A 14,902-nucleotide genomic window follows, 5' to 3' on the forward strand; every position below is an offset into this window, starting at 1 on the left:
ATAAAAGGATGATTGTGGCCCAAAGCCCCGAAATTCTTTTCACAGTTTCCAAAACACTTTCCAGAATTCAGAATTCAGTTGGGTTAAAGTCAAACTTGAAGTTGTTTGAAGAGAGACGTTACGGGTTAATCTCCACTGGACAGTGAAGAGTGAGTGAATGCACGGAGTGACTGAAGCCGCAGGCTATACCGTCATGCCAACAACTCAAAGGGTTAGTGAACAATTTTATTTACACAAATATTTTATATACAACAGGACAAGATACATAAGCTGAACTGATTTGATTCTAGACATTCTGCTGATTAGTTCTGCGTTTTAACACGGGCAAATTATTGCTGAAAAAATGATAGACTTTTTCTCAAATGTTCCTTCATTTTCCAAGGGAGTTTAAACAACCACGACGGCAACGCCAAGGACAACGTCTATCAAGAAATAAATTCACATTTAATTTACAAATTTCGGAAGAATTTGGATCACTGTCAGAGTTATCCCACAACTAAATATACAAGACAGCGTTAAAATTCGAAAGAGCAATTTTGAAAATTGGGCATTGTAGTTCACTTTCTCTAGTCTACGCAGAATTTGGTCTTTCCCCGTTGCTGTTTTGTAGAGAACAGCAAAAACTGTATCACGAGTTATAACGCACGTACATTTTTCTCGTCATTAAACTGCTTCCGTTTCGCGACGTTCCCGTTACCGCTACCACCGAAGTTTGTTTACACTCCCTAATACCCCAGGAATCCGGACTGTATATGCGGACTAATCAGCCATTTTATCCATTTCTCACAGTTACATTTCTATTTGCAGGGAGGGAAGGGTTTGGTAAGGAGAGTGTAGAACTAGTAAAAAGTCATCAGCCACTGAAGAGGGACTGGGACTGAGCGCTCGCCTCCGGTGAGCTGAAATGAACCCTCTTATCACCAAAGGGGCATGGACCGAGGATTGTGACAATGTCATCGTAATTCAGAACTTCCTTGTTTACGAGTTCTTCAGCAAGCTGAGGATACAAAAACAAAAAAACACAAATCCTGTTACAGATTCTTGACTTTCGGTGAAGTCTAACCTGATTATAGTCTGCGCTTACTTTGGTTTTCTCGTAGAATACTGAAAATAGCGATCCCCTAAAAATCATTCCACATTTGGTAAAGTTCTGTTTAAAACACTTCAGTAATCTGACAATAGCCTCAAGAAACTACTATGTACACGTAAAACTGTGCGAAGACACAAAAAAATCACTAACTTGTAAAAGTGTAGTTTCAATTTAGCCCTGACATATCCTTACAGGAGCTGTAGTGTTTAAAGACTGTTTAATGTAAAGTAACGAATTCAACTTACAGCTTTCAGCTTGTCCAAATTTTCTTCAATAATTGTATCAGTCGTCTGAAATGCTTTCCCAATCAATATGCGAACCTCCTGGATTAAAAACAATTAAAAGCAGAAATATAATTACTATTCACATTCACTACAGAGATACTTTCTACTCTTTCTCAACCAAAAGGGTGTAAAAGAATCAGCAAACCAACCCTGACCTGTTTCTTTTCCCGCGCTTGTTAATGTTCAGCGGTATCGGTTAACGTTTTTTCGATGTTTGTGAGTGCTTGGCATATTAAGAAACGCATTTTATGCTTTCCCACGATTTTCGACAGTTCATGTTTTCACAGCTCTACGTCTGGCTACATGGTTTTACCTCGAGTTGGAATGTTCGTAATCTCGTTTGCACTAAAAAACGGAAAAAATTCTATGCTATGTTAAAAATAAATGTTCTTTCTCGGCGTCTCCTGTAAGTCGTGGCACAAAATTCAAAGGACCAACACAGTGACAATGAGGATCTATCTATTTTTACCATGAAAAGCTCCAAAGCATCTCTTGCAACATCCAGTGGTATTGGTTGTTCCTTTCAGAATTGCGAAACTAGTAATGAGGTCGATATCAACATTTCCAGTGGACCCCAGTGGGTTGAATTTTAGATTTACGTTTAGGTAACGAGAGACGACCCGACCAACATACCTCATCCATAAGCTTGGCGAGTTTATCACTGTAAAACTTCTTGGTCAGTTCAGTCGGTTTCCTAACAGGAAAGGAAACATTACCAACACGAGGACTCATGCCAAATGTTACCACCTGCAAAACGAACAGCCACGAAAATTCATATTAAAGAACCTTTTCTGACGTCAATAATTCGCAATTGAGGGAAGTGATAGCTCACCTGTTTATATGCCAAGTCAGTCACTTTTCGAAGATCGTCTTCGGCTCCTTTTAAAAACAAGAAATAACAAGAAATAAATGTTAAGAAGGATAGTGGCCTGAAAATAGCGTAACTAACGCAGATCGTGACAAGAATGACAGAATGAAGCAAACTAACAAACCGACCGACTGACCACATGACCGACGAACGACCGACCAATCGCCCGCCCGAGAACTGTTGCAAAGAGATGTGAAGTGGTCGGGCTGTTTTCTGATTGGACGGGGAATGATCGGAAACCTTCGGGTACTTCTGTGAAGATTTCGTTCTCCCATGAAATATAACCACAAGTACAATCGGACTGAAGGCGAGGCACTCATCATACCTGTAGTAACTCTCCGGAATATCTTGGCCTCTGCGGCTCGTCCTCCCAAAGCCATGCACATTCTATCAAACAACTGCGTGGAGATACCACGAGGAAGTTTTCATTACACGATAACAGTCAATTTATAGCTTTGTTTATGGTAACTCTGTTGATTATATGGCCTAAAGTAAACGCCTTGTCAGTGATTTTCTAATCTTAAGAACTCCTTTAAGGCTTTAATCACGACCACAATTTAATGGCTCAAAGGTGATCACGTTAAAGGTGTTCCACAAGTGTTTTCGCTTGTCTTTCAGAGTTCCCACTCAGACGTTTATTCAGAAACTGATCCTTGGTATTTCATCCACAAACAAAAGAAGTCAAATCCACCTTGTGTGGGACATGAAAGTTTTCATGTGAATGGTCATTGACACATTAGAGGTTCATCTACAGCCTAACTAGACAGAATCACCTTGTGCAGCAGAATAGGCGGTAGCGGGCGGAAAAACGCATTACACGTACTAGTTAAAATCGTTTAAATGGTGAAACACTTAGGTTGCTTCCAATCGACTCAAAAGTTAGAGCAACCTTGTGCACCATAACAGGCAACACAAGCTCAGTGATGTCTTACTTGAGAAATGAAAGTTGAATTAGAAATGGCTAACGTTTCTAACCTGTTGAGTGCTGTACAGTTTATTGTCCGAGGGAAGGTACTGTGCGTAGCCTAACGTGGCATTAGTGCGAGGAACAATGGACACCTTGGAGAAACACAACAGCACTGTCATTAAATAAGAGTTGAGTGACAGAGCGCGCAACAACAAAGGAACAAAATAAGGAAACAAGTTCAGGGCTGGTGTTCAAGGCGAATTTAGCTTGGACAGGAATAGTGTCAACTGTGAATTATTTCTATAAACTATCAACAAAGATTTCTCTTATTCTTTTGTCCTTCATGTTTTGCTTGTTGAGTAGAACAATCGGGTGCAAGTAATTACTTGACTCGCATGCTATTCTTGTTTTCAACCTTTTGATTAGAGTTGACCGGTTTGGGTTTTCGCTTTTACTATAGCCTGCAGAGCAGGCGAGATTTTTCGAGCGAGCGCTCACATCGTAAAAAGTTTAGCAGCCATCTTGAATTTTTCATGCAGTGGAAGACTGGAGAGAGAAAGAAAGTTTTACCAAGGGGGTGAATGATAGGCAAGAGGAAGGCTAGGGGAGGGGGTGGAGCGAAGAAAATTCTCATTTTTCTCCTCCCCCATCCCCCACCGTCTAACATGGCGGTCGCAAGGTTATAACGCTAGCTCGCCCCAATAAGACGCCTGCACTGCAGGCTACTTTTACTAGTCTTGAACCTTCAGTCCCGAGATCAACATAGGTTAGGTAGGTAGGTAAAGTCTGCATGCGAGCCAAGTGGCCCATCAGGTCACTTATCCCGGTTTCAGTATCATGAAGCGACTAGGAGTATTTCTACTCCCCCCTGGATGGGATGCTAGTCCATCGCAGGGTTACTCCCAGCATTAAATTCACCGGTACCCATTTATACACCTGGGTGGAGAGAGGCACTGTGAGAGTAAAGTGTCCAAGAACACAACACAATGTCTCCAGCCAGGGCTCGAACCTGTACCACTCGGTCCGAAGTCGAGCGCACTAACCATGAGGTCACCGCCCCTCCACCATAGACATTCTTCCAATCCTCTCCCATAAATTCATTTTCTTTCGCCGGAGAAGCATGTGAGGAGACCATATCTTAGAACTGTCTCCTTTTCGTCACATGATATGTCGGCTGATAATTTCTTTGGCAGATCAAAAACAAACGAGATTCGTTCCTCACCTTAAGTAAAGGATCAGTGTGTTCTAACATCCAGCCGACCACAGCATGACCAGCCTCGTGATAAGCTACTATCTTTCGTTCTTCAGGTGACATAGTATTACTCTTCTTCTCCATCCCTGTTTTCACGACAAATAGTATCACATCTGTTCAGTATTATTACCTAGATGTAGGTTAACGAGGTCAACACTAGTTTAAAATGAATGAACTGTTAAAGAAATACGCCTCCAAGAAACCAGAAGCACACGAAAGCTAAGAACAATGGTTTAAGTGGGCAAAAAATGATGATACATGAAAATGCTGTTGAGAAAGGACTGACACAAGCCGCTGGGGAAAAAAATTCTGCCACTTTTTCAGTTCTCGTAGTAGCCTATAGCCAGGCTATCCAAGTAGCTGATCCTACCTCTCTCGCTGGCTCGACTTTGTTCACAAAGGGAACAGAAATCGAATAATTTTGTGAGTTTGTGACTCAGTTTAATCCTCCTAAGTTAAATCCTTCCGTTTTCCTATACATGTTATATGAGAAATCGCTATTTTTCTGTGATTTTCCTCTCTACCTAACTTATCATTTTAAGGTTTCGTTTAGTACGAAGTTTAATATCGGACGTCGGTTATAGAGACTCGCGTGTCATTTTCTAGTGGTAAATCGTCATTACCGGCTATTACTCTTTCCACAGCATACTCAAAGTTTCCCTTATCCACTGTTTTCTTATTCAAGCGAGCTGCATGCAGGGCTGCCTCGTTACAAATGTTAGCGATGTCGGCACCTGTAAACAGAAAGAATGTAAGAGCCGGATTCTGTGTGTAACTCGGAATAAACTATAAGTGTATGGAAGAGCACCCTGACCGATGCCAAATGTAGTTGAGCGAGACCGAACGCGTTTTAAGTGCGTTTAAGCCACGTTCGCGCGTTACATGCAGAGCAAGTTTACAGTTACAGCATGTCTGTTTCGAATTGACCCGTGTGCTTCAAGCAACCTGTTTGCTCTTCTACAATTTGTGATTTACATCTTACCACTATTTCCTGGAGTGAGTTCTGCCAGTCGTTTGGAGTAAGCCTGAATTGGCATATTCAGAGTGAGTTTCTTCAGGTGCACTTCAAATATGGCTTGCCGCTCTAACAGGGTTGGAAGTTCAATGGCGACGTGTCGATCAAATCTTCCTGGTCTTAACAGAGCCTGAAAAGAATTGAAAGTTAGTAGAACTCGAACAACTGGACGTATGTGAATTTTCCACGTTTGTCACCGGTTACATAGTTCTATCGCTTGTTTCTGGTTTGTATACGTACATGTACATATGAGTTATTGACCAAGTGTGAGGTCAAGAAGGCTGGATATTTGCCAAGTTCTTTTTTTTTATCGTGTTTATGAACCGAGACGGAACGAACGAGGCCAATAACCAGCCATCTTGACCGAACAAGCTTGGTCAATAAAGGATTTATTATATGGCTTCTGCTCCGGCTACGAGGAAATATTTCTCGCGGGACACAACACAACAAGTGAAAGCTATCGCCCGTTCGCGGATAGCCGATCGCAGCGCTTCTCCGGAGAAGCGTTGCGCTAATAATAGCTGCGAAGCAAGCTCACAAAGCAAGCCATATAACAAGTTCTGCTATTGTCCTGCCGCTTTTCATGTTTAACCGAACTTGCCACCGCTTACATGTTTTCAATGTTTGCTGACAGCGTATTTTCCCGCGCTAGGAACAACGTTTTTGTTTCAGGTTCGCTATGGTTCAAAGCATTTCTTTCAGCCTTCGTGATTGGCTAGAGAGATAAGTTAATTGCGTTTTTACCTGATCTAAAATATCCTGCCTGTTCGTGGAAGCCAGCATAACAACACCTTCCATAGTATTCATGCCTACAAAATTTAAGAAATATTTCTTCATTTTGACCTCATTATTAATGTCACAGTGGAGCCAAATTAGCCACTGCTGGCATTGCCCTATTTGGTGAACTGTCCAGACCCCTATAACTCGTTTTGGATGAAACAGTGTGAGTTTTTGACTTCTTACTCTTACAGTGCCTCCATTCATCCAGGTGTATAAATAAGTACCAGGGAATTTAATGCTGGGGGTAACCCCACAATGGACTAGCGTCCCATCCAGAGGGAAGTGAGGTAGAAATACAAACTGGGATAAGCTTGGCCGGTATTGGACACATTATAGGATGAGGATTTGTGTACACTTTTCGTCATCTTCAACTGAAAGCAGGTGGGAAACTGAGAGTGTTCTTTTCAGATATTTCTCCCAAATCAAGTCAAAAAAAGTTGACCGACCAAACTAATCATACCCAACCAACAGAAAATTGCAATGTTTGATGAGGATTGATCCTTATAATTTCTACAACAAATACAGCATGAGAATCTAGAACTTAATCACCTGAAATACTTTTAGCGGAATTTGAATCCTGAGATTGGGACTAATTAGCATCAAGGGTATAAAAGGGAGGATAAAACTGTTGGACTTCATGGAAAACAATGTTAAATATAATTTATTTATTTGTGGACAGACTCAACAGTGCACAGTTTGTTAAGCTCACCGTCCATTTCCACAAGAAGCTGATTCAAAGTACTTTCCTGTTCGCTGTGCCCACCAATTGAACTGAAACATGATCATGACTGAGGTGTTTAATACACACAAAGAGAAGATGATACTGCATGATACTGCATGCAGCCATCTCATGTATTAATTTCATAATTACTTTCAGGAAGTTTAGATATTATCGTACCTAGATCAAAGCTAAACCCAAACAATTAGTTAAGAAAATTGTGTAAATGCAACTGCAATTAAGGAGTACATGCATAACAAGCTACATTTGGAAATTCTCTCAAAATTGTACAAGCCTTTGGAAGATCCCAAAGTGAATTTGAAGTTCTTAGAGTTCCATATTAAGTTCTCAATAGGTTATCCAAAATATAATAAGGGAAGAGTTTCTATTGTAAATATCAATAACCTATTTGCAATGATATTTGTGAGTAAATTCTTCTGGAAACTCACTTAGATTGTCGTGATCTCCCAATGGCATCCACCTCATCAATGTACAGAATACACGGAGCAAGCTTCCTGGCACGGGTAAACAAGTCACGGACTCTAGCTGAACCAACGCCAGAAAATACTTCCACAAAATCTGACCCAGCCATTGTAAGGAAGGGAACATCAGCCTCTGTGGCAACAGCTTTTGCCAGAAGAGTCTTACCTGTGCCTGGAGGACCAACGAGAAGAGCCCCCTGACAACAATAACAACTAATTATACAAGTTTACAATGTCAACAAACAAAAGTCAATAATAGAATTGCTTACTTTCCATGCTGTTTTACAGCTTGCTTCATCTCAAGGCTGTAGTCTGAGAAAAATTATGAGGAGCCCAAAGGTTCCTAACCCTGAAATCCTGGGTGCCCAGCACTTATTGCAAGCTTATATGAAAAAGGTAAGTTTTTCCAGACGTCCAAAGGCAAAAGTTAGTTGCCTGCGGCACCTGGACATTTCTAGAGCACAGCCCTGTATGTTTAACAGTTTGACAAAAATAGCTCATAAACTAGTTGTCCATTTGTATTAGTCAAGAGCACTATACATTTTTACTTAATTGTGATATTTCAATATCTATTATAATTTTACTCTGACTAACAAAATATACAGAAGTCAAGAAGATACACCATTTATTGAAAACCCCAAATTGAAATTAAACCTTTGGTATTTTTGCTCCAAGTTCTGCATATCTTCCAGGCGATTTGAGGTAATCCACAAATTCCATCACCTCCAGTTTTGCCTCTTCCATTCCTGCAACATCTTTAAAGCTAATTGGGCGAAAAAAGAATAAGAAAGTATTTAGAATCAAGAGAGGAGGAGAGGTAAGAGAGTTTTATATCCCCCATACAGTCTTTATTCCCAAGGTAATCCATCTCAAGTTATTTTTAGATTATGGTACCCAGTTTTCCATGGATTATGCTATCAAAGACTTTGTGTGGATGTTTCCTGGACATGAGAATGCATGTAAAACTGCTTGGGCTGTCCACATGAGCATTGAAGGACTGGCTATTTCTTGACCCTCCTGGTAGTTCCGAGACCAGGAATAACGGAATATGGCCTACATGGGGGATTAACTCTCTTACAGTCCTTCATCCTCCCTTGTTAGAATCCTTACTATAAGCACAAGCTTTAATATCAGTTGTTGGTAACAGAATGGGCACTGCATGGAGTACTTTGACAAGGTTGTGAAACCAAGCAGGCTTCTAGCCAGTATGGGTACCCAAAATGTGCTATAGGACCTGCTCAAATGAACAATTTATAATGCCATCCACAGGATGCCTGGACACCCATCTGGCTAAAACCCTTATACCAAACTTACCATGCTATGATTATATGAAATAGAGTCAGGGATATTACTATTAATAAATAATATTCTTGTCCAGAGGTGTGTGAGTTATGCACATATCTGATCACAACATTTCTTTCTACAGACTGCATGATATTTACTAGTAGTCTTCAATAACTGGCACCTGGCACGTTTTAAAAATCTTCAATAAGAAATCATTCAACTGTAATACCTACATGTAAGTGAGAACATGTATGCTCTTTTTAATACCTGATTCCCTTTCCGCTTCCAGGCATGACCACTGTTGGCTTAGCTTTGATATAGTTAGACTGTGAATTAAAATGAAAAAAGATTGCCAATTATAAAATTACATCATAATAATCATACTGAACAGTTGGGTATATTGGTTTCACAAATGTCTTTTGCATGGTGCTAGAAATTGTCAAAGTTTTGTGATCAACAATCTAAGTCCTGGAGGGTGGATTATAGAAGAGAGCAGAGGTTTTGTCAAATAGTGAAGGCCAACTAAATATTTACCATGCAAATTGTGCAAAGCAAAAATCTGTGCACAAAGAACAAGAAGAACTGACATATTGATACTGAACTTAATTCACCTTATTGGTAAACAATTAAAAAAACTTACAAAAGGATTGCTTCCCAGTATTCCTCCTTGTTTTGTCCCTCCTCTTGTTCCTCTTCCATAAATCCAATACCAAATAAAACCCAACAATGCAATGGTTACAGCAGCATTCAGAGCTGTAGAACTATTGTGAAGAATATTGAACATTTGCTATTAATTTTAAACAAGTTGATTACTGCAGTCCTGAACAGGGAGGTAGCCAAGAAAAAACTAAGTAGGCAACAAATTCAGCTGGCTTTTCTGGCTTGTGTGCCTTTGAAATTTCCCCACATCTTTGCTTTCAAATAAAATTTCAGCCTTTGGAATTAGGCAGTAGCTGCTCTTAGCTACATCTCCAAAGCAACCATTCTACATAGAAGTGTGATATCATATTCTTAGAATTTGAACGAACTTTATGACAGAACCTTTAGGTTATACAATTAAAAGATATCCATCAGGCAAATTTACCTACTTTTGACAAAACAGTTTTTGGCTCCAACAGAAAATATTCATTTACTAATAATTGTTCGCTAATATTTATAATTCTCCACTGAATAGGAAGTTGTAAAAATCTTGTCCAAAAGCAGAACAAGGCAACTTGTTTAATACTGTGTAGATGGTGATTTTTGTTTGTAAAAAAAAAAAATTGTAAAAACATCGTTTTTGTTCAGTGTAAAAAAAAAAAAACATACAGCAGCTCATTCTTGGTCCTGTATCTAATTGGTACAAAGTCGTTAGATGCTATGTGCAGGTCAGCTTGAGCAGATGCCATCTTCTGTTCAAAGCTGTCCAAGCTTGCAATGCTGAAGACAAAGTGAGGCCCATGGCTCAATATCTGCCAAAAAAAAAAAAAAAAAAAAAACAATTACTGGTAATATTAACTGGTGGTCATACCAAGAGGTAAAGCACTTACTTTTAGTCTTTATACACACAGTATGGAGGCATGCTCTGCTAGAGCTTTGCTACTAATCAAGGGTTATTCATAACCGAGAGAAAGTAGAATTTACAGAAGGTTTCAGACCCATTTATAAAAACAGAACATACATGTAGTGTGATTGATAAGCCAATTGGTGTAAATCTACTTTAAAAAGAGAAAGATAAAACTGGAAACAACAAAAAGCAGCACAGACCAAAACGTTTTTCACAAACTTGATTTGATGCATGCCAAACATCCATGTCATACAAAAATAACAACAGCAATAATAATTATTATAACTTAGCACATAGGTACAGGTATGTGTGTGATGAAAGAGATCAATATTCACTGTATGAAACTGGTATACATGTATTTTCTTTTAATTGAAATTCCAGGAGTGTTTGGGAGGGAGTCATCCACATTGTACTTGTTGGATATACCAGAGGGGCATCCATACAGAAAACTTTCCACGGCATGAGTAGAGAGCCCGTGAAGATCATTTCCGGAACTTCTTTTTTGTACACATTTATTTACCTCTTTTCCTCCCACCATTGCCCCTCTGTACAAAAACACAAAGATTTTGTCCTGGCTTGACGGTACTTCCAAGTGTTCAACCTGAAACAGGTATAAATACATCTTACAGAGACACAATATACATATAGCAGATACCTATTAATAGCTAAGTATTTTTAATTAGGAAAAACATCTTCCAGTGTACAAACTATACCTCCCCAGTAGAGAGCATTTCTCTGTAAAATGTCGACCATGTGGTTTCGGGGGTGGGGTCAGACCCTGCTGCCAAGAAGTAAAACAATGCCAGCATCAACCAAGGAAGAACAGTCACCCATCCACCTTGATTTTCTGGTTCCTCTTCAGGATTCTGTGAGTCACCTAAAAAATAATGTCAAGAAATTATGATTCATAATACTTTTAGTCAGTGGACAACAAATTACATACTAGTTTTATTCTCATGTTAGAACTGTTTAATAAATAACAATATGGGGTATTCAGTAATTAATAGGGTATATCCCAGGGAGGTATTCAATTACTGGTTGGTTAGCCATAGCGTATAATGGGGTACTTTAAAAGGAGGGAGGGGAACCCAAGGAATAACTATTTAATATACCATTCAAATATTGTTACTTAATTACCTTGCTGGTTTTGATCCCCTTGGCTGTTTTGTTTCACATGGCTTGTTGAAAAGAATCTGATAATACCTATTTGCCAATGCATTAAAAACATAGTAATTTTTAAGTAATTTGCAAAGTAATAATGACTTAACATTAATAAGATTATGCTAAAAAGCTTACATTGTACATACATTTATCAAGAATACCAAAGTACAGAAGACTAAACTTGTAATAGCATTAAAAGAAAAAATGTCCTACATGTAAAGAATATCAATGTAGAAAAGCCAAACTAAAATCTCTCTTACCCTGTCTTGCATCTTGCCTTCTCAACAGCAGAAAGATTTGATACAACGAAGGAGCATGTATATACTTTGTTGAAAATTCCACCTGCAAACATTCAGTGTCAAATAATTAAGGGTCTAATTTAAATTGTGGCTGAGATGACCTTGCCAGCAAAAGTCAAATAACTCTCTACTAATATTACATAACTTTCTACTTAATTATTTCCCAGTATCTCACCCCACCTTTTGTAACTCCTCAAATGTGATTTTTAAGTCGTATTAATTGTGTTTTAGCCTCTTTTCAAACCTTTTATTGCCTGAGTGCCAAAAGCTTGCAATTCAGTGATTGTAAATATACTTATCACCCTTCCTTTATAAAATATAGAAAATTGTAAGATAACAACACTTGGTACAGTAAAGTTAGAATCAAATGATTTTCAGTTGATTTTCATTGTATCTGTAACTTTACCTTGAGCTGAACCTTGTTGCGGTGGTGGAACAAAAGTGGGCTTCGATAACCCTAAGAGCTATGCTAGCTGGGAGTTCAGACTCTAGTAGGTTTGATCATGCTCGATTTATCACAGGGTAGAGACTTGACAAAAAACAGCCCCTGTTTTTTCAAGTTGGGAGGTGGGCAACAGGCTAATCACCCATTTTGTTAAAACAAAACCTGATTATAAAAACCTCAAACACTCCAAATCAGCCATCTTCTGGGGGCCACTAAGGCACCTTGCCTAGGTGAGCAAGGTATTATTAATAATGCACTTGGGTCAAAGCCAAGAGGATGCCCTGGGGCTCACCAAACCAATAGCAAAAGCAAAACTTAGGAGAAGAAACTGGAATCAGGACTGCATTAACTTGGATGCCAGAAGGGCGACAAAGGCCAGGAAGACCCAAGACAAAATGGAAGGAAAAGCAGTGAAAAAGGGGTAAAGAGCAAGTGGAGGTCCTGATATGAGGTGCGCATGGCAGCTACCATCAGAGCTGGTTGTGCATTGAGACTGAATTAGAATTTGGGGTGTTTTTGTGAAGGGAGGAAAAGCAAAGAACGCATAGGAAAACCCCTGAAGCAAGGCAAGAACCAAAAGCCAGATTCAACCCATTTATGACACTGGGTCCAGGATTTGAACCCAGGCCACAATAGTGGAAGATGGGCACTCTCATCATGCTACCACCCCTGTTCTCCTACGGAGCTGTACAAATCAAGCTTCCATGATTGTCATGACTGTATCCTAAACAGCTGGGGTCTTATATACACCATTCATTAGACGGTGATTAAGTGGCCAATTATGTACTTGTAGGGGTTATTTTGGCCGTTGGCATGTTCAGAGAGGAAAAGTGTACTGCACAGGTTTCTATGCATCCCTAGCCATACTTGTAGGTTCAGGAAACAGGAAATGATACAGGCTGTTATGGTGGAAAGAACATCAGACAGCTAATGAGGTACATGAGAATTGATTTATTTACACTTGGGCAGGCATGAATTTTTTTCAGCATTTCACTGTTGAAAAAACAAGGCTTCCCCTACCTGTTGTGAGGCTCTCAGGCTTATATATTCAGTAGTGTGCTTATATAGATGCAACAGGTAAGAGTGTCAGCCTGTGGAAAAAATGTGTCTTCGCACCAAAATTTCTTGTATACCATGAGGAAATAAAGGGTTCAGAAACTTTCTTTAAAATTTGTCTGAAAAAAATCGATTCCCCATGAAAACAATACACCAGCTTTCCAGCTTTAGTGACATTAAAATGTTGCTGCTTACCGGGAAAATATTTGGGAAAGCATATAAAGTGTTTAACTTGTTTTGTTTACATGATTGCCTTTTTTTTAAAACTGGGAGCCTGGTGCACAGCCAAAACTTGCACCTGCATATTATGTTTTTCCACTCTGAAAGTTGGCATGCATGTTGAAATCTTCCATTTTTTTCTTACTAGTCCCGCCCCCTATGGAGGGCATACTTTGGTATGGTCCTATCAGGCACTGTTGGAATCTGCAGCTGGGAGGTTCGGAAACAGTATTTAGAGATAGAAGATCCCATTGGAATCGCTTAAATAAGAAATTCACCCTTTGGGAAACTGCATATAAGTACTATTTTTATTTCTTTTTACAATAAATAAATAAATATATAAATATATAAATAAAGAGAATGAGCAAAATCAGCATTTTTCCTATATCCGGATGAAACAGCACTGGCCCATTAGGAAAATGGGAATCATATAGCCTTATAGGAATTGTTCAAATTGAATTTTGGACCTGTCACAATAAGTATTTGGTGCCCCCTCCACTGGGAGAGACAGAAAATGTTTGGAATGTGTCATTAGTGGCTGTTGCTGTTAAGGAGAGTCTAAAATAAGAGTGAATAAATAAGCAGTATGCCAAACTATAAAAAGTGGTCATTGTAAAGGTGACCAATGTAAAGACCGTTGTAAAGGTGGCCGTTTGTAGACCTTTGTACATGTAGGTTTGACAGTACAAGCCCATGGTTTGATTGGTAATGTTCCTTAATAGACCAATCTCGATATATTAAAATTCAGCCTAAAACAAAAGACCTCAGCATGAGGCTCCGGGAATAAAGCCAACAAACTCTGAAGTTATTCCCCGGACCCTCGTGCTGAAGTCTACTGTTTTAGGCTGAATTTTAATATAACGAAATTGGTCTATCGTAATAACTCCACTCCATGAGAATTTTAGGATTTTGATCGGAGAATAGAGCCTGAGCGCGGCCTGACTGACGTAGGTCTTACATAACCTGCACATGTAAACAACTCATTCTCTACTATTTTCATACCTTAGATTATTTCCAATACATTAAATGTCATTTCTTACCTGTGAGGGCCTCGCTAAACTACCAAAATGTCTTCGCAAATTGCACTTGATACATCTTTTTCCAAGATTGCGTCGATTTGTTAAAAGCTGGTTACTCTGATGAAACAGTCTTGTGGGAACTCTAGGAACGTTGAACGCCCAATATTTACCGGAAAATCGAGAGAAAGACTCGAGTACCAGGCGATTCATTTTACCATACTACTAAAGACTGCGTTTGAATCCAAATAATTAATCTTTTTTCACGCAAAATGCACTCTCATGTTTTGTTTGGCCGCCATTTTGAATACACCGTCTGAATGTGCGAGGTCTGGAGCCGAATTCCAACAGTAGCTCGGGAACCCAGGTGCAGTTGTTAGGGGCGGGAACAGTCTAAACGGGCAAGGAAAAAATTCGGGCGAAGAGAAGTCAAGAACGAGAAGTCCCTAAGGCATTGAATATATACATTGACAATTGCTA

The 14,902-nt window shown here is 39.4% G+C and overlaps 1 protein-coding gene across 1 annotated transcript; it reads right to left on the bottom strand.

Moving 5' to 3' along the window:
- Positions 1-212: 212 nt before the first annotated feature.
- LOC110063262 (mitochondrial inner membrane m-AAA protease component paraplegin-like) lies at positions 213-14,738 on the bottom strand. Its single transcript, XM_089296344.1, has 21 exons — positions 14,447-14,738; positions 11,648-11,729; positions 11,364-11,429; positions 10,940-11,103; positions 10,747-10,827; positions 9,989-10,131; positions 9,321-9,441; positions 8,948-9,006; positions 8,051-8,159; positions 7,364-7,593; positions 6,906-6,967; positions 6,161-6,225; positions 5,384-5,546; positions 5,025-5,135; positions 4,372-4,487; positions 3,218-3,301; positions 2,568-2,640; positions 2,207-2,253; positions 2,008-2,121; positions 1,336-1,413; positions 213-997 (listed from the first exon to the last, which is right to left on the bottom strand). The coding sequence occupies exons 1-21, from the start codon at positions 14,633-14,635 to the stop codon at positions 854-856; spliced, it is 2,301 nt and encodes a 766-aa protein (XP_089152470.1). The 5' UTR covers positions 14,636-14,738; the 3' UTR covers positions 213-853.
- Positions 14,739-14,902: the final 164 nt, after the last annotated feature.

Source organism: Orbicella faveolata, unplaced genomic scaffold (assembly GCF_042242905.1).
Source record: "Orbicella faveolata isolate gen_17 unplaced genomic scaffold, um_ofav_v1 contig_26, whole genome shotgun sequence".
NCBI lineage: Eukaryota > Metazoa > Cnidaria > Anthozoa > Scleractinia > Merulinidae > Orbicella > Orbicella faveolata.

Bases quoted from the DNA above. Each gene is read 5' to 3' on its own strand.
- LOC110063262 (XM_089296344.1), bottom strand. From the start codon at position 14,635: ATGAATCGCCTGGTACTCGAGTCTTTCTCTCGATTTTCCGGTAAATAT. The intron at 9,007-9,320 runs GTAAGTTTTTTT...TTTAATTCACAG, and splicing joins TACTGGGAAGCAATCCTTTT to TCTAACTATATCAAAGCTAA. The intron at 7,594-8,050 runs GTTTAATTTCAA...TATTGTTGTCAG, and splicing joins TTGGAGCAAAAATACCAAAG to GGGGCTCTTCTCGTTGGTCC.